The sequence below is a fragment of the Dendropsophus ebraccatus genome, chromosome 15 (assembly GCF_027789765.1).
Source record: "Dendropsophus ebraccatus isolate aDenEbr1 chromosome 15, aDenEbr1.pat, whole genome shotgun sequence".
NCBI classification, from domain to species: Eukaryota; Metazoa; Chordata; class Amphibia; order Anura; family Hylidae; genus Dendropsophus; species Dendropsophus ebraccatus.
Genome location: NC_091468.1, coordinates 51,082,685 through 51,101,868, shown reverse-complemented (window position 1 = coordinate 51,101,868; position 19,184 = coordinate 51,082,685). Strand labels below are relative to the sequence as shown.

Sequence of the window (19,184 nt, the reverse complement as noted above, 5' to 3'; positions counted from 1 at the left end):
CGAAACAAGGCTGACAGGGTAATTGTGTTTCATAGTGATGCTTATGTATATAACGAACTATCGCACACATTACTTAGGTCATTTTAATTAGAGGAGGAAACAAAATTATAAGGGAGCAGAAATTTAGATAAAACAATTACCAGAATAATCTTTTTACTTTGAGTTCACTTGAGTAAGAAGAATCTTTACATTGTTATTGCCCTTAGTGACTTAAAGGGGTTTTCCAGCGCTAAAAAAAATGGCCACTTTCTTTCAGAGACAGCACCATTCTTGTCTCCAGTTCAGGCGTGTTTTGAAATTAAGCTCCATTCACTTCAATGGAACTAATTTATAGAACCTGCACCCAACTGGAGACAAGAGTGGTGCTGTCTCTGGAAGAAGGTGGCCATGTTAGCTGAATAACCCCTTTAATTCTAATATGGCCAAAATATCTCTTACAATTGGGAAAAAAATAAATAAATAAAGTTTACCCTTTTTCCAGCAATATATCCTCCAATGGCTCCAAAGCTTTTGGTAAATGTTCCCATCATGACATCAACATCTGCAGGGTTCACTCCAAAGTATTCCACCACTCCTCGTCCTGTGGGGCCCACAGCTCCAATGCTGTGTGCTTCATCCAGATATAAGTAAGCTTTGTACTTCTTCTTTAATGCTATTATTTCCGGAAGACGGACAATGGACCCTTCCATGCTGGAAAATGCAAAAGAGAGTCGTCCAACCTATTGAATTTTGGATCCCTCCTATTAGTATTTGCCATTAATAGGGCTTATACCGTATATAAGGAATGAAAGTCAGAATAGGGCAGGGGTAATTGCATACACTTTGCAGCATGTTGTAAACAAGCTTTATGGAGGCCCTGCCCACCTTATTTTTATTTCTATTTTTAATTATTTTTTAACATAAAATAGTATTTCTGGAGCATCTTTTTTCTCCAAGAACTTTATATAGTTTTGTTGTTATTTTCCTCCATTAGGATTAGTACCTGTAAATCCCCTCAACAAGGATAAGGATTTTCTTCCAGACTCTGTAGGTGCGCGGTTGACCATTGACCACAGCATCCCGCAATAATTTCTCCAGGTCCTTCATGTCTAAGGGAAAAAGGACAAACTTGATTTGCATCACATGTAACAGTCACCGGAATTTCATAATAGGATTTCCACATGACAAATATTCACGGTAATAAGAAAGTCAGCAGAACATGAATTCGTAGTCATGATTAAAAGTAACATAACAGAATAAGTCAACTACAACGGATCATGTGATTAGGATATATAGCATTACATTACACGGGCATTTTAGTGTTCCTGCATTCCTAAACCTTTTTATTATTATTATTTTTTTCATTGACATAACCGTCTGAGGTTTTGTAATTACGTAGGATGAAATGTAGGTTATTATTGAAACATATAATTATTGATTATAATTATGGGGGGGGGGGGAGAAAAAAATTGCCAAAAATTATTGATTTTTCAATTAGTTTTTACTGTGTTCACCATGAGATTTCAGTATTGCTTGGGTTGTTAAGATCACAGCGATAACATTTTTTTACAAAAATAAATTCACTTTTTATTCAAAAGAGCAGGCGGCCTATAATATACAAAAAATTATAATAATTAAAAAAGAAACTAAAAAATCCCTAAGTTTTCCCCCCTGATTTCTTCAAGTGTTCAAAAGGGTCATCCATATTTAAGTCTTTTTTTGTTATATGGTTCTACTGGCCTATAGGGTATTACCAAGGTATTTTAACATAGACATGAAGTAGTTAACTCTTTCACGACCTTGGGTCATTGATGCCTGAATGCCCAGGTCGTTTTAGGATATCAGCATCAGCTTATGGGATCATAATGATCCCATAAGCTGATGTCCCTATGTCTGCCCCCTCTTCTCTGTCTCCTGCCGCTGTTACAATCTTGTGACAGCGGCAGGGGAGAGAAGGGAGGGGGCAGAGCTCATTTCCTCTGGTGGGCCCCAGATACCCCAGTCCGACACTGCCTCTATTCAAGGTGACACATTTGCCCACAAGTGCAGCTCATGGTCTCATCGTGTATATACAGCCAGGCGGTGCTAGGGTTTTCTTAAGAAATTGCATCAGCAAAGTCACGCATTGCTCTGCAGCATAAATGCACACCCAAGTGTTTGCTCTCGATGATAATAAAGAGTGCTGAAGGAATATAGGTCACATAACTTTTCCAGCTCACGTCATAAGAACTAAGGGGAGACAAGAAGGGTAGGTTCTTACTAGCAGGGCCAATAGGATTCTGCTATTGCAGGCAATGCATGCATTACTTTTAATAGTATTACAATTATTGATACCATTGTATTCATGAGATAAAGAATCAATAAAATCTAAAGGTTATATATGAATCAGCTCTTAAGAAATAGAAGCTAAGTCAACTCCAAACGGGGTTGTGCTCTGCTAGACCATTGGTCCTCCATTATGGTGTCAGATCCCCTGGTACTTTCATGGGCCAGTCCAATCTTATTGCCAACCAGGTTGATTTCACCTTTCATTTTCCAAAGTGTCTGTGAGGAATGAAAGGTGGAATCTGATTGGTTACTAGGGGCAACTGAGCCAGTTTCACTTTATGCCATGTTTGATAAATCTGACTGTAAAATCCAACATGGAGGCATATTGCACTCTTCATTTTTTTTAACCTTTTTATTGAGAATCAGAATATAGAAACAAAGAAACATAGAAGATTGTCGGCAAAAAAAGACCACTGGGTCCATCTAGTCTGCCCTTTTAATACTTCCCTTCTTATTATATTAGGATAGATATATGTTTATCCCAGGCAGGTTTACATTATTTTATTTTAGATTTACCAACCACATCTGCTGGAAGTTTGTTTTGAGCATAACTGTGCTCAGCCAATCGCGGCTGAGCACAGTTATGACGAGGCAGAGGGGGGGCGGCATGAGGGACGGATGGAGCGGTTCGGCCGACCTCCCGAAGACGACGTCATTGTCACAAGATGGCGGACGGGGGTCGACGCAAATGCGGTAAGTATAATGCACCAACACTTCCGGGTCTAGGGTGGGTGGGAACACGGGGAAGGGGGTCATTCACATACATGACACACATTACAAAGTTGTATAACTTTGTAATGTGTGTTATTTTGTGAATAAATGTTTAGCGCCGCACTACCCCTTTAAGTCTTTCCTGATATATTTCATGCCTGACACCCTCCACCATTTTTGTAGCCCGTCTTCAGGATTTTATTATGTCAGATGACTTCACTTATTTGTACAGATACTTTGTCATGTCCTAGTTAACACATACACATATACCTTATACCTTTAGGATACAGTCCAAAGATCCTTAAGATCTTTTATGTTTAACAAAGTTTTAAATTTTATTAACAGTCCTTATCTAAAGTCCTAGGGGATAAGGAACATTGCCTTGTTCATCGTTTTATCATTTATTTCCCTGGTACCTGCATACATTTAATCTGCACACATTCATTGTCAATTGTCCCACAATACATTGCCCTCTATTAGGCTCCTTTTACATTACTTGATCTTTGGACACCTGCAGCCTCAAACTGAATGGTGAGATCAGCGCTCATTTGCAGTGCCTTTACATGGCATGATAAATCGTGCGGCTGGGCTGCACAAACAATTGCTGCATCATTAATGGGGCCATTAACGTTCATTATTATCACCTACACATCTTTGGTTTACACACCCAGATGTGGGACCAATAACGATAGATTTAATCACCACAGAAAAGATGCTATCAGCTGGCGACGGGCATTCACTGATCGCTGCTACCTTTACACGGGCCAATTTTCAGCCAAATGAGTGTTTCTAGGGCCCTTAAAGAGAACCTGTGGGACCACATTGACCGCTCCCAGGACTGGACAAGCCAGGACTAGAGATGGTCCGAAACTGCCGAGGTTCAGGTTCGTATGAACCCGAACGCTCGGCATCAGATTCCCGCTGTCTGCCCGCTCCGTGCAGCGGGTGGATACAGCGGGAGGACCGCCTGGAAAACTGGGATACAGGCTATGGCTGTATCCCAGTTTTCCAGGTGGTCCTCCCGCTGTATCAGCGGGAATCATTGCCGAGCGTTCAGGTTCGTACGAACCCAAACCGAACTCGGTTCGGACCATCCCTAGTCAGGACCTGAGTGCTCTGCAATCCTACAGAGTCAACAAAATGGGCGTTATTCACTGTGACCATGATTGGTCTTTCCGATTACAGTCAATGGTCACTATTCCAAAACCCCCTACATTTACGACTCGGACTGGATTGACAGCCTAAATGCAGAAATTTTCCCAGCAACCAGGCTATCAATCATCTGTCTTGGTGGGAGTGGGCGTGGCATTGACGCAATAAAACGCTCAATGGGACTGGAAAAAACAAGTGATCGTGGACATATTGAGTAAAGCTCATTTCCTCCTGGGGGTTGGTTTGTAAAGTCCTAGGGTCCTCTCTTTTAGATAAATCTAGGAAATTAATTTAAAAGGGTTTTCCAGACATACAAAAAGGTTTAACCCTGGAAAAGGAATGCTTTATAAAAAAAAAAAAAATCATCTGCCCCAGCCCCCTTAGCTGACATTCCAAATGCTCCTGTTCCCTGCTTCTCAATGCTTCTGATAATGTTGGGTTCCTGCAGGAAATACCTGCTCAGCTAATCAATGGCTGAGGCAGGTAACTGCTGTGGCCAGTGATTGGCTGAGCAGGCATTTGGCTGAGCAGGAACCAAACATCCTTGAAATTAGGGATTTGCATTGAGCAGCGGGTACTGGAAGCTGTCAAAACATTAGCTGCAGGGATTCTGGGCAGGTGAGTATTTGCATTTTGCTTTGAAAGCATTCTTTTAGCATACCTGGAAATCCCTTTTAAGATTCCTTTGCAAATGGTGAAGTTTAACAGGAAGCAGCTAATCCAAGCTTACCATTTGCACATGAGACCAGTCAATCAGACCAGTCAATCCAGTCCAACCAGAATATATTCACTGCAACCCTGCCCTGTTTGGAAAAATATTTTTTTCTAAAATAACTCAGAATTTCAAAGTAAATTTTTCCCCCCTCATTGTTGGTAATTCACACTGCCTGTAACTAGGGCAGCATGGGTCTGTGGAGTGCTGTGGAATCTGTTGGCACTATATAAATAAAAATTATTATTATTATTATTATTATTCCTTTTAAAATTACATTATATCTACAAAATTGTCAAATTCTCCTTAAATTCCTTCTATGGGAGATCAGGTGATTTTGACAATAGACTTAAACAGTGTCCAATTCAAACAGATAATAATAATAATAATAATAATAATAATAATCATAATCATAATAATAATAAATATTATTAGTAGTAGTAGTATAGAAAAAAAGTTATTTAAAGTTATTGTCCAATGAAGACAACTCTTTATAAAATGAATGCTGACTCAGCTATTATCTGATTGGTTGCGGACCAGTTTCAGAACCTCACTGACTTGCTGACTGGCTGCAATGAACATAAAAGCAAAGCAGTTTGGCTAAAAGAGGAGGGGTACAGAGCAGAAGAATGTATCTATCATGTTCATATAACCAAAGCATCCAGATGTGATAAAAACGTAACAATTATTTCTAAATGTTAAAAAACAAAGGTTTACAAAAATAAGCATAAAAAACTTTGATGCTTTTAAAATCCATCCAGAATAAAAACAGACAACCCCCCTCAAATAATTTTTATCCATGCAATGCTGTTCGACAGGAGTGTATTACTTTATTTGACCAAAGTTACGATCAGAAGAAAAATAAACAGACGGTCATAGATAAAGGATAGACATAAACCAAAGACTTCTTATAGGGAAAGCGCAAGCAAGTCACCCAAAATATTGGTTTTCTAAAAACTAAAACAATTTTAAAGTTGTCAGAAATTTGGAATAAAGAAATAAAAACCCTTGCAGAAAAAGCATCCTTCATTACGTCTTATAAAGGTCACATCAAGGAGTTTTTAACATGAAGGAGAAACAAAGCAAATGTCAAGTGTCACACCGAGTTTAGGGTTGAAAGTCACTGTGTGTAGAACATGAAGATATAGATTTATTAGATAGGCTGGAAATGTTTATATGGGGAAATACAAATCATCCCAAACATTTAAAAAAATTAAGTTTAATAAAAAAATAAAATTATATATTGCCATTCTAACAGCAAGGAAACAATGGAATGTTTGAGGTGTATTTTCAGCTCAGTTTAACACAGTCATATATAATGGAAAGAGTGAGAAAAACAAAAAAGGCCAGCACAACCAATACCACTATTCACACTATGCAGATGCACATAGTGAGTACTGCAACAGTTCCTTTTTCTTCATCATCAAAAAATGGATGCATTTGTGTGCATCTGTTTTGATCCGTTTGACTTCCATTGTAAAAAAAACGGATCAGTTTTTTTTGACGGACGCAAAACGCAGCTGACACTACTTTTGTGTCCGTTAAAAAAATGGATCCGTTTTGATCCGTTTTTTTTTACAATGGAAGTCAATGGAAAAACGGATCAAAACGGATGCACTCAAATGCATCCGTTTTTTTTCATCCGTTTTTTTGCAAAAAACGGATTGCAAAGACGCAGTGTTAACCCAGCCTTACACCAAACGATTATCATCTGTATTAGGCTGATTATCGGCAGTTATGGCCAATAATCGCTTGGTTTAATAGCAACTGTTAAAAGGCAACGATGAGCGTACATGTATGTCGTCGGCTGATCCTTGTCTTTATTTTTATTTATAAAATGGGAAAAGGGGGGGTGATTTAAACTTTTATTAGGGGAGGGATTTTTTTTATTAATAAAAACACTTTTTTTTTTACAGTAATTAGAAGCCCCCTGGGGGACTTCTATATACACAGCACTGATCTCCCATTAGGATCAATGCTGTGTATATAATAGAGCACCGATCCATCAGATCGGTGCTCTATTATAATGGTCTGCTGCAGACCATCTAAATGGATTGCCGAGCCGGATCAGCATCATTCCAACACTGAGCCCCGGCCGCCACAGTACACCAGATCTCTGTAAAACTGTAACATTTACCCTTTACACCTGTGTAGAAAAGTCATAATGCAAAAAGGGGGTGACAGTGTCACTTAAAGGCTACAGGAAGAACACCTGCAGACATTGTTGGGGTATTCTTCTCTGTTGTTGGTGTACAAACTGGAGCAGGGACTTCTGTCGTAAATCCACAATAAGTGAATGTAAACCTGCCTGCGACAAACTTATATCTATCCCAAGATAATAAGTAAATACTAATAGGGCAGACTCGATGCACCCAGAGGTCTTTTTCTGCCGACAATCTTCTATATTGCAATATACTTGCCTTGCCCCAGGTCCTGGCACTGTTCTTCATTATCAGTGAATAGGTTATAGTTATCGCTCATGGTGATATAGAGATGGAGAAGCTTATGTTCATGTGATGTGTATACAATAATGGCTTATCAGCTTTCCCTTAGTATAATAGTTCACTTATTAGTTTAATGACATAACGTAATGTTTGTATATGCTATGTGTATGGAAAATCTATTCCTAAAAAGATGGCCTTACCCTTATTTCATAATTTCTAAGCAAGAAGTGAGTGAATGTGCGACATGTGTATGGGGTGAATGGTTAACTATAGCAAAGGTTAATGGCACTTTATGCCTTTAGGGTCATTGAAAAAGGAACAGGTTAGCTTTTTATGGTCGTTCTTCTGATCTTCCCTCTATTATTATGTAGGTATATGTGCAAGACTATTTCACATGAGCATTAGGGTCACTAATGTTCATCATAGAGTAGCGTTAAAGGGGTACTTTGAAAGTTTTTTTGGTTTTTTTTTTATAAATCAGTTGGTGCCAAAAAGTTATAAAGTTTTTATTACTTACTTTTTTTTTTTTTTTTAAAGAAGCCTTCCTAGTACTTATCAGCTGCTGTATGCCCTGCATGAAGTGGTGTTTTCTTCCTAGTTTTTAAGGTGCTCTCTGCTGCCACCTCTGTCCATGACAGGAACTGTCCAGATCAGGAGGGGGTTTACTGCTGCTCTAGACAGTTCCTGACATGGACAGAGGTGGCAGCAGAGAGCAGTTTCAGTCTAGAAAAAATACACCACTTCCTGCAGGACATACAGCAGATGATAAGTACTGGGAGATTTAAAAAAAGTTAATCAGTCCCCTTTTGGACCACCACACTATAACATGGCTCATCAGGTTACAGTCATATCCCTAATGCACCCCAATAAGACCTGTTGTGAGGAGTACTTTAGGGTGGATTATCAGTAGGGCAGGCTTTGGACAGGGTAGAACTTTTTGGAGTGGAAATCCTGTATTAGACAAAGGTCAAAGGGTTATAAGCAATTCAGGATTTGTTTCAGTAATACAGATGTGCTACACTTAATACTCCTTTTCCTTTTTACAGACAGGCACACTAGATGTGGCATTAGCACTTGTCTTCCATTCATTCTCTAGATTTTTTTGAAGACTGCAGTAAGGTAAATGGTGTTACATTACCACTTGTCCCGGGGTTGTTATGACTGTTGTCAGGTAACCTTCACTCTCTAGGAAATATTTACTATGCTACAATGGCAACCCAGAGCAGGCGGTAAAAGATGTTATACTACTACTGTGGCAGTTAAAAAAAAAAAGAAATTAGACTGAGAGAAAAATTGATTGGCTTAGTGGACAGTCCCTTGTTAAAAAAAAATATAAAAAAGCAAGCCGAGAAGGAGGCCCTAGTTATTGGGGCAGTCACTGGTGGCTTTTCCACACCCACCCTGTTTTTGATCTGTCTATGCATATAGCCAAATAGGGAGAGACTGATCAATCAAGGCTGCTGTAAGGCTACTATTGACAGTTGAAGACCCGATCAATATTATAAATGAGCACCGATCTATTACATGACTCCATTATTAATCAAGGGCTGCACGGACATCGTTAGCGATGTCCGTGCAGCCCTTGCCCAAACAGATAATACACTACCTGTCCACATTCCACAATGATCAGCCGATGAGACGATCATCGGCTTACCGTTTCTTTAGGCCTTGACCTGCTCCCGGTCTTCTCTTGTGCTCTGCATCCTTCCTGGTCCTGCGGCTGCAGCTTTAGAGCAAGCTCTGAGCCGGGGCGCATGCAGATCGCAGGAGAAGACCGGGAGCAGGTCAAGGCCTAAAGAAACGGTCAGCCGATGATCGTTTTATCGGCTGATCATTGTCCCTATTACACGGAGCTATAATCAACAAAATGACTGTTATAGGGCCTTTACCTGGAGCCGCATTCTCAGCCATTTACCTATAATTTCTCTGAACACTGTACAGAAGGAGCCTGGCAGTGTTATACGTCAGACACGGTTTACACATAGAGAAGAGTGAACTTTTTCAAAAGTTTGGCAGGTTGGCCAAACTTTAATGAGAAGGAGGAGAATAAATTTTGTATTATAATAAAGTAATATTTTATTATCGGATAACCCTTTGACAACAGATAAAAAGTCGCACTTACTATTGTGTTTGAAAATTCGAATAGTCGCTCCTGAAAGTCTGGCACCAAGGACTACAGAAGTGTGGTTCAGCTCATCACTTAAAATTAGACAACCCTAAAATAAAGAAATCAATACAATTACTGATATAAGGGTGTATTTAGACAAAACTAGAAGTTCACCAATGAATTTACAAATTTACAAAATTCACAATCAATTTAAATATATGACACAAAGAGAAGCTAAAATTGTATTGTTTCAGACAGTCCCGAGCCCGAACACACTGAGAACAGCAGTTGCCATCCGCCTGTAAATTCCTGGACAGTCTGTAAAAATAGAGAACAACTTTCCGATGTCCATGAAAAACATTTGCTGTGTCCGTGATAGCTTTGAAGTTGGGAGAACTGGTATGTGTTATGTAGACCAATACAGATTCTAAAGTTTACAGTAAAGGGTTACTACGCACGGTACTGTGCAAAAGTTTTAGGCAGACGTGGAAGACATCTTTTAAAGTAAGGGTACTTACGAGCGTTGATCTGCTAGATCGCCGCTCGTTTACTGGGCCTATTCCACGGCCCGATGATCGTTGAGCGAGGGCTGTTACCGATGTCCTTGCAGCCCTTGCAGCATACATTACCTGTCAGGTCTTCTGCTCCGCTCCGTCCTCCTCCCCAAGTCCAGCGCGCTCTAGCTTCGGAATGGCCTGTCAGCTGACAGGCCACTCAGCCAATCACAGGCCGCAGGGGGTCCAGGCCTGTGATTGGCGGAGCGCTCCGTCAGCTGACAGGCCATTCTGAAGGCAGAGCGCGCGGGACCCGGGGAGGACAACGGAGCGGAGCAGAAGACCTGACGGTAATGTATGCTGCTGCTGCTTCTCAAATCGACGGTCGCCTGCCGTGCACCGCTATTCAACCGTAGCGATGCGCGGTGGGGGAACGATGATTTTAGGTCTGGCCCTACATGAATGATCAGCCGATGACACGATCATCGGCTGATCGTTCACTCTATTTCACAGAGCGATAATCGGCTGAATCGGGCCAAATGGGGCCGATCCGGCCGATTATCATTACTGTGGAATAGGGCCCTTAGTTTAATGAGGGAGATTTATGAAGTTGTCTTATAGTTCTTTGTTGCCTATCGCAACCAATCACAGCTCAACTTTCATATCTCATATTGCTCTGGTAAAATGAAACTTGAGCGAGCTGTGATTGGCTTCTATGAGCAACAAATACAATTAAAGAAGAAGTCCTTCAGGAGGGTGGGGGTGGGTGGACAGACAGAATAAAAAAGGTATATTAACCTGTCCTGGTGCCCGCACAGCCCCACATCCCTCTACTGGACCCCTGCCGACAGTCTTCATATCTCCCCTTCTGATGGATGCCGCTGTTCAGCCAGTGAGTGACTGGGGCAGTCCACCGATTGGCTGAGTGGGCTAAATCCTTCCCTTTCATGACATTTCAGCTGGGTCATGACATGCCCCGAAGCGGGGAGGAAATGAGATCTGGCGGGGTATGGGAGCCCTGTGATACAGTGCAGCATGGGCACAAGGTCCGGTAAGCATACTTTCTTTATTATGTCCCCCCCCACATGATCCCCTCCACGCTAGACTTCTCTTATAAGGCTTCTTTACACTGGCCGATTATCGCCAACAATCTTTCCTAGAATCGCTTAGTCGGTTGATAATGTAAGAGTGCCAGAAATAAGACAATGAGCGGGAAAAAACCTGCTCGTTGGTTGATGGATCCTTTGTGTGGCAGTAAAATTGTCATTATCAGCCTCTGTGTGAATGGAGAATGATACTGCAATTGTTTGTACGTTCCAGCTGTGTGATTAATCCTACGAGCATCTTGCTAGTCAGTGCTCCTTATCCTCCTTGCAAGGCCCTGTATTGGGCCACGTAAAAAAAAAACCTACTATACGACAGCAAGATAAATCTTTAATCTGCTGCACCTCTGTTCCTGTTCCCTGTCGCTTCCAAAAAAGATCCCAGGTCCCCACTTAGACCTAGAAACAATCGGGGACCAGAACAGAGGAGAGCGAACACCAGCACTGGAGCCTGGAAGGTAAGTACATGTTTTTCACCCACAAATCCCCGGTAGTTTTGAAAAAAATCTCAAAATCTTCAAAGTTAAAAAGGGGGTCACCCAAAATATTTATGTGATTTAATTTTATTCTTTTTTTAAGCCTTCTTACTTTTTTTCTACATATAAAAAACATACAAAATATTTTCCGCTCACCCCTTTTTAATATTTAGGTCTCTGCGTTGGTTCAGTGTATGACTTACAGCCAATGACACCTAAAGTGTGACACCCTACAGCCAATTCAAATAAAAAAAAAGACTGTTTATATGTTATGGTCACACAGGAGGTTTTTTGTTACTTGGACTAGCCTTTTTTCTCGACCTGCTTAAAACTTTTGCACAGTACCGTATATTACCTATAAGCAATTATGAATTATTCTATTTTTTAAAGTGGCTGTCCATGATTTTAGGATAAGACGTCAGGTTGGTATCCAGATAATAAAGTCTACTATATAGGCTAGTCCTTACTTGTTGATTGTTGTTGTCTACAAAACATTGCATTTAAGATTTACATATAGGAAAACTTTTCATGTGGGTCAGTTGTTGACTTAGGCTCTACCCCGTACATCAGCAATAGCCAAATGAAATAATTGAAAGCAAAGAAATATCCACGATTCTGAATCCTCTTATAGTAATACAATCAGAGGAAACTTCACTGCTGGATTCACATTAGGAATGTTCTACAGGAAATAAACGTTACCCAAACACTATAACATTCCTAAGATATCTGGGTGGAGCTCTTGAATCTTTGGATTCAGAAACATTTTCTACTATTGAGAATAATAGTTATTACAAATGACTTTATTGTAAGGAAAAATAAAGCAAATCACAGAAAATATACACCAAACAAATGAAGGTGTTACACGTCATTTGCATCCAATAACGTCTTTTGTGAATAAGTAAAGATTTTTGGGAAGAGCAAGGCTGAACTAGATCAGATTTCACTTTAATTTTGTCCCCCGTTTTGAGGCATTCACACAGAAAATTTTTCAGCAATTTTTGATTTCTCATCTCAAAGTGAATACACATTATGGGATACATTTATGAATTCTCCTCTTCTCCCTGGCATACGCCAGCTGTATACCCCGCTCACCTGATGGGCAGGTGGCCTCGAAGTGGGGAGCTGGCGTGGCCTCCTCCGGCGCCTGATTTACGGTGTAAATCATGGCAGAAATCTGGATCAGATGTTTCTGCACCCAACGTACAGCAAGCGCATGTCAGACTGGATTCAAGAAGAGGCGCTTCTTAAATGTCCCCATATGTGTCTTCTTCAAGGGATTTTTTCATCTTTAGTAGAGATGAGTGAAGCGAATTTGGTCCATTAAGATTCGGCGAGTCGCACTGTAAGAATGAAGCAAGTTCCCGCTGATTTGTTAAGGAAATTCGCATGGAGCATCACTAGCGGGAGAAAGGCATTAACCATGATCACTAGTGCTCGTCCAATCAGCTGCAGGCCCCTCTGTGATGTCAGCACCTCCCCTTCCCCTTCTATATAAGGCAGTTCGGTAAAGGAGGTGGCAAGTCGGCTGTGTGTGGAGGAGAGAGCAGGATGGCAGCAGGCAGTTAGAGCAGAGCAGGGAGAGACTAATAGTGATATAGGGACAGAGAGAAAAGGAATGGCGGAAATTGGATGAGTGACTGGCTGACATTTTTTTTAAATTGTGATTTTCCGATTTTTGACACTTTCACGACAATAAAGTCGCCCTTCTGTAATCGTCGAAATACTGTAGCTACTATAGTTTTTGCTGTTTTAATCAAATTTATTAGGATTTGATTCACGAAGCTTAACGGGTTTGACCGAAAATTTGTGAAGATCGCAAAACTAATTTCTGTCTGCTTCACTAATCCCTAATCTTTAGGATAGTCCAATGCCCAAGGTGCACTGTGTATACAGTAGGTCAGTCCAATATATAATAAAACTATATGGAATATATAAAGCCACGTCAAACATTACAAGAAAATGGAAACTGCACTTACTGCACCTTGTCTTCGTGGACTTCTTAATTTATTCACATTATGTGATATAGACGCAGTGTGGACAATAGCGGGCTATTGGGGTGCGGTGAGTGCAGTTGTCTATTTCTTCCCAATGTTTGATATGATGCAGAATCGCCTTGTCTGAACTAGCACCACTGAGTCCCCCTCATTTGTGTGTTTCGGACACAGTTAAAGAGTGCAGTGCCAACCTGTTGCCTGTTTATTGCATTGAATATATTAGAAACCTATGCCTGTTAAACCATGAGAAGGCTTCAGCGGTCTCTTTAAATTGATCAGCGGGGGTGCCAGAGTTCCCTTGCTAATCTACTACTGATGGGCTATTCTGAGGATAACACATCAATGTCATAGGGGGAACCCCATTTTAGCCGCTTCCCCTTTCAAACAGAATTTTTAAATGCTTTCTCACTATAGTATATCATTTGTTTACATGAGATTGAGACCTCTAGAGACTGTTATCTCAGTAAAGGCTCTTAGGACTGACCTTCAAGGGAGCCTGGCAGCGTCACCAGGGACATATAGCTAAAAATTTGATACCTATATTATTAACCCCTTCAGGACTGGAGCTATTGTAAATTTTTTGAACTTTAATTTTTCTCTCCTCGCATTCCAAGAGCTACAATGCTTTAATTTTTCTATATACAGAGACATAGTAGGGTTTTTTTGCAGTACCAATTATACTTTGTATTAACACCTTACATTGAACACCATATATATATATATATATATATATATATATATATATATATATATATATATATATATATATATAAAAAAAAAAAAAAAAAAAAAAAAAATAATATATATATATATATATATATATATATATATATATATATATATATTTTTTTTTTTTTATTTTTTTTATTTTTTTTTTGTTTTGTTTTGTTTCTGACATCCCTTGTGTGGGATCAATAACATTATGTTTTAATTGTTTGGTCTTTTCTGTCCTAAGCTATACCACATAGTTTTCGTTTGACCATTTTTTCTTTAAAAAATTTAGAAGGGGGCAGTAGCAGATTATAACAGGTCCATTTCGGGCGGTAGCCCGGGGCCCTGAGCTCCTGGGGGGCCCATGGCCATCCAAAAAGACATACTTTTTAGTGGTGTAATGGGCATCATGACATTATCTGTCCTGTATTATGAACACTACGCTAGTGCTGCCATAGTTACAGTGGGTTGGGGGGGCCCAGCCCGGAACCTAAGGTAAAGTTAATCCGCCCCTGGAAGGGGGGGGGGGGGGGCATTTAAATTTTTATTATGTGATGGATGTATTTATATTTAAAACAAATAAAAATAACTTTATACATTTTTGTGACTTATATGGGGGCCCATTGTATTGCTCATACAAATCAGTGCAGTACTTATGTACTGTATTGAACCATTAGATAAGCACTCTATTGGTACAGTCACAGAAGTCTAGCAAACCGAATAACCAGTAACGTGAAGCAATTCTGTTTATATGGGACTGTAAGCTTTGCCATCTGCATTTAGGCTGCGTTCACACTACGTATATTTCAGTCAGTATATGTATATTTCAGTCAGTATATTTCAGTCAGTATTGCAACCAAAACCAGGAGTGGATTAAAAACACAGAAAGGCTCTGTTCACACAATGTTGAAATTGAGTGGATGGCCGCCATTTAATGGCAAATATTTGCTGTTATTTTAGAACAACGGCTGTTATATTGAAATAATGGCCGTTATTTACCGTTATATGGCGGCCATCCACTCAATTTCAACATTGTGTGAACAGAGCCTGTCTGTGTTTTTAATCCACTCCTGGTTTTGGTTGCAATACTGACTGAAATATACTGACTGAAATATACGTAGTGTGAACACAGCCTTAAAGTGTACCTGTTGTTATAAAAAACTTTTGACATATCAAAAGTACCGATCAGGAGATAGAACAGGGAGAGGATAGCAGCTGCAGTGCTTCCTCTCCTCACTCTCCATAGGAGCCAAATATAAGTCCAACTCTGACTTTTAATTCAGATCGGAAAGTTGATGTGCTGTTGCATGTCTTCTACCCACTCCATCTTCCAATCGGTAGGGGTCTGAGCACACCGATCAAAACCTTTGACATGTCTCTGTGACATATCAAAAGTTTTTTTTATAAATGACAGATACACTTTATATAGTGAGCATGGAGTGATTCGAAAGCAGCTTGTAGCTGCTGAGTATGGCGCTGGCTTGAGTATCAAGTGTCCATACACCCTTCATTGGCATTATCGCACAGCTTCTAGGGGAAGAACCAGAGACATGGACTTCACATAAGTGAAAAACAAGTCTTCCGGCATTAAATGTCAGCCATTCAAACAAATAGCTATATACAGGTATGTATTATATGGATAAGGCACGCCTTAAAGAGAGAGGTCTTACAAAGCAGAGGGAGGCCTTGCAAGGCATCTTTCAATGGCAATATATAATATTCTCAGTTGAACCTGCTGATTTTGGTGGGTCCAGTAAAGCATGTTAAAAAAAAAAGGCTTGAGTAGTTGGATTTCCAATTGCCCAATCCTTTTGTTTTGAGCTAAGCCACTGCCTGAAGTGTCCATATGGCTGTGTCCATATTTTCTAGGCAGTCCTTGGGCTGCATTCACCTTCTCCAGGCAGCAGGATGCTAATTGTTTGGGTTCATGCAAACTCAAAATGTCAGCAAGCTCGCTCATCCCTAATGCTCGTCTTAAGGCCCTCTTACACAAAACGATTATCGGCTGGTACGGCCGATAATAGTCTTGTGTAGTAGAAGAAAACGGTCAGATGACATGAATGATGTCGGCTGATCGTTGCAGTAGTTTGTCTTTCAACATGTTTCTGCTGCCGTCCCTCCGTGGAATAGGAGCAGCATCAGCAGACCGCTACTATCTGTTATGGGCTGCCCGATTGATCTAGCGATCACCTGAGCAGACCCCCTGCGGCCCCTTCTGCACTCACCCACTGCCAATGTGTGTAATAGCGCCGGCAGCGAGCGGAGAATGAGGAGCAAACGAGGGCTGACAGCGCTCGTTTGCTCCTCTGTCACCCCGTGTAATAGGGGCTGTAGGGTCCCTTTAGACAAAGCAATTTTTTTAATGGTTAACAATAAACGATCGCAAACGAGAGCTACCTGAAATCATTCACCGTATTACACAGAACGATAGTCGTTAGTTACCATCTTTACTAAAATCATTACTATGATCACTGGTGCTACGTTGACACGGAGCGACAATTCGCCCAATTGATCATTTAACGATTTTAAAGCAACAATTTGGTTTTTATAACGATCAGCGTTTAGACAAAGTAAAAAATCGTTTAAAAAAATTGGGATTGTTTTAAGATCGCTTAAGCATATCTCACACATTCGGTGATTCGGTGACAGACTGCTCACAAGAAGCGATCAGCGAAATTTTAGCGGACGACGATTTGAGAACATGTTGAAAGATCCAAATGAACCATTTCTCGCTCATCGCTTGATTATTCGCTGTGTTTACATGAGCCGATTATCACTCAAATGCGATCGTTATCACTAAAATTCGAACGATAATTGTTCCGCGTAAATGCACCATTACTCCATCTGATCCCAGCAAATCAACGAACGATGTGGAATTACACTGAAGAATTAGTGAACAATTAGCGAACAAATGTGCAACCAACGACACACAAACAATTTTTCGATTGTTGCCTTCATTAACATGAAACGATTATCATTTTAATTTAATAGATATAACGATTTTTCACACGATAATCGGCCTGTGTAATAGGGCCCTTAGCAAAGTGTGCATGTTGATGGAGGAGTGCTCAAGAGAGATAGCTGCCAGGTGAACAAGCCAACATGAATCTAAAGTTTATAGTCAGCTTTAGTAAGGGGTTGGGACCCTGCATGATTAACACAGTCTCTCGGTACTGTAAAGAGTTGTAAGCCAGGTAAAAACAAACAATTCAAAGCATCCCATTCAAGTGCAATAAAAACAAATGCAATGCCTAGAATGGACCTACTGGTTTAATTCTGGTATCCCACACTATTTTTCTACCTATAACAATAATACACGACTCATGTAGGGGCCAGAGGACACAGTAATTAGACTAATAAGAAGTTTTTAGTCCAGCTGATAAATTTTCATAGAGGTTTTTGTTGGTCCCATTGGGTCGCTAATAAAGATGCAAAAACAATCATGTCACTAAACAGCCGGCTATTGCCACCTTGATTCATTATCTCTAAGCCTCCATAAAGAACAACAATAAGGTCCCCGTGAGAAATCTTCAAGTGTTGTCTCCACTAATTAGCGTCCTTGTTTATATTCTTATTGTCTGAGCGTAAACGCGGTTTATTTATAGAGATCACCGAGTAACTCCTGACCTAACTGTGCCATCACAGCGCAGGGAAATAGTGGAATCTGGTTACTGAGGAAACTACATTATTACAGGAAAAAAAATCAGATGCAGAGAAAATATACATACATACTACTACTACTAGGATACCCTATGGAGCCAGCTAGCCCTACAGGCCAGATCATGGAACCCGATTCACTATTCTAGTAATAAAATAAAACTCTGTTATATGTATATACTGTATTGAGTGTATCTTTAAATGATAGAGAAGACTGCAAAAGGCATATTCTGTCTATCCTCTGAACACCCAGATCACAAGCCCAATAGGACATACAACCAGGTTTTATCACCCAGAGTGTTGATTAGAGATGAGCGAACATGCATGCTCTAGTCGATCCAAACCCAAACTTTCGGCATTTGATTAGCGGTGGCTGCTGAAGTTGGATAATCATGGATATAGTCATTGGCTGTATCCTTTTTTTCCAGACAACCTTAGAGCTTTATCCAAGTTCAGCAGCCCCAGCTAATCAAATACCGAACGTTCGGGTTCGGATCGACTCGAACCCGAACCTGGTTCGCTCATCTCTAGTGTTGATCCTCATTCTGCACTTCCAAGATGTAAATTCTATGAAATAATTTGCCCAATTGTTTTAGTTTTGGAAAGAAAAGCTTCCCCCCAGGGCCATCTACAGCATCCTACCTCACCTTTCCCTATTCAGAAACCCCTAAAGGGGAACTCTGGTTGAGAAAGATTTAACCCTGTTCAATCCCCACCTATAATCTAAGTCTGTTTCTAAAAGGTTTCTATTATGAATTGGTCCTTTTGTCTGCAGCATCTCCTGACTGCTGCTGAATATTCTCACAGCCTGGTCCACTCCATCTCCATTTCTCTGCACCCCCCAACTCCCTCAGACAGAGGTCACATGATTTCTGTCTCTTCTGTTGCCAGGTAACCTGTAACACCGCCCATCACCGACACCACACAGTGATCACCTGGACGAAGGCGGGAAAACAACAGGCTCTCCTGAGTAGTATAGGGGAAAGGAGACACTGTTCTAACTATCTAGATAAACATAAAGATAAATACGATAGATAGATAGATAGATAGATAGATAGATAGATAGATAGATAGATAGATAGATAGAGATAGTGTGTTTACTGTGAAAAGAAGAAGCAGATTAAACCAGTGGTGGCCGGATAGTACAAGACAGGGGGGTACCCGGCAGTTGGTTCTGAGTTGCAATGTACGCCGGAAAATGTAGTTTCCCAGGCCGGTGCCATGATGTAAAACTGGGATAATTTGTATAAGTTTAAATAGGTTGCTAGGAGCGTCATAGACAAGTGGGAAAGGTGTCAAACAATCAGTGGGGCATC

The 19,184-nt window shown here is 40.5% G+C and overlaps 1 protein-coding gene across 3 annotated transcripts in view; it reads right to left on the bottom strand.

The window, feature by feature from the left end:
• LOC138774569 (serine palmitoyltransferase 3-like) overlaps positions 1-19,184 on the bottom strand; it is a 54,229-nt gene that overhangs the window by 8,916 nt on the left and 26,129 nt on the right. For all 3 annotated transcript variants that reach the window (XM_069955573.1, XM_069955574.1, XM_069955575.1), the window contains 3 exons: positions 9,449-9,542; positions 983-1,088; positions 471-690 (listed from right to left, as the gene is read on the bottom strand). In XM_069955573.1, coding sequence (XP_069811674.1) covers positions 471-690; positions 983-1,088; positions 9,449-9,542 — 420 coding nt within the window. The remainder of the gene's footprint in view (positions 1-470; positions 691-982; positions 1,089-9,448; positions 9,543-19,184) is intronic.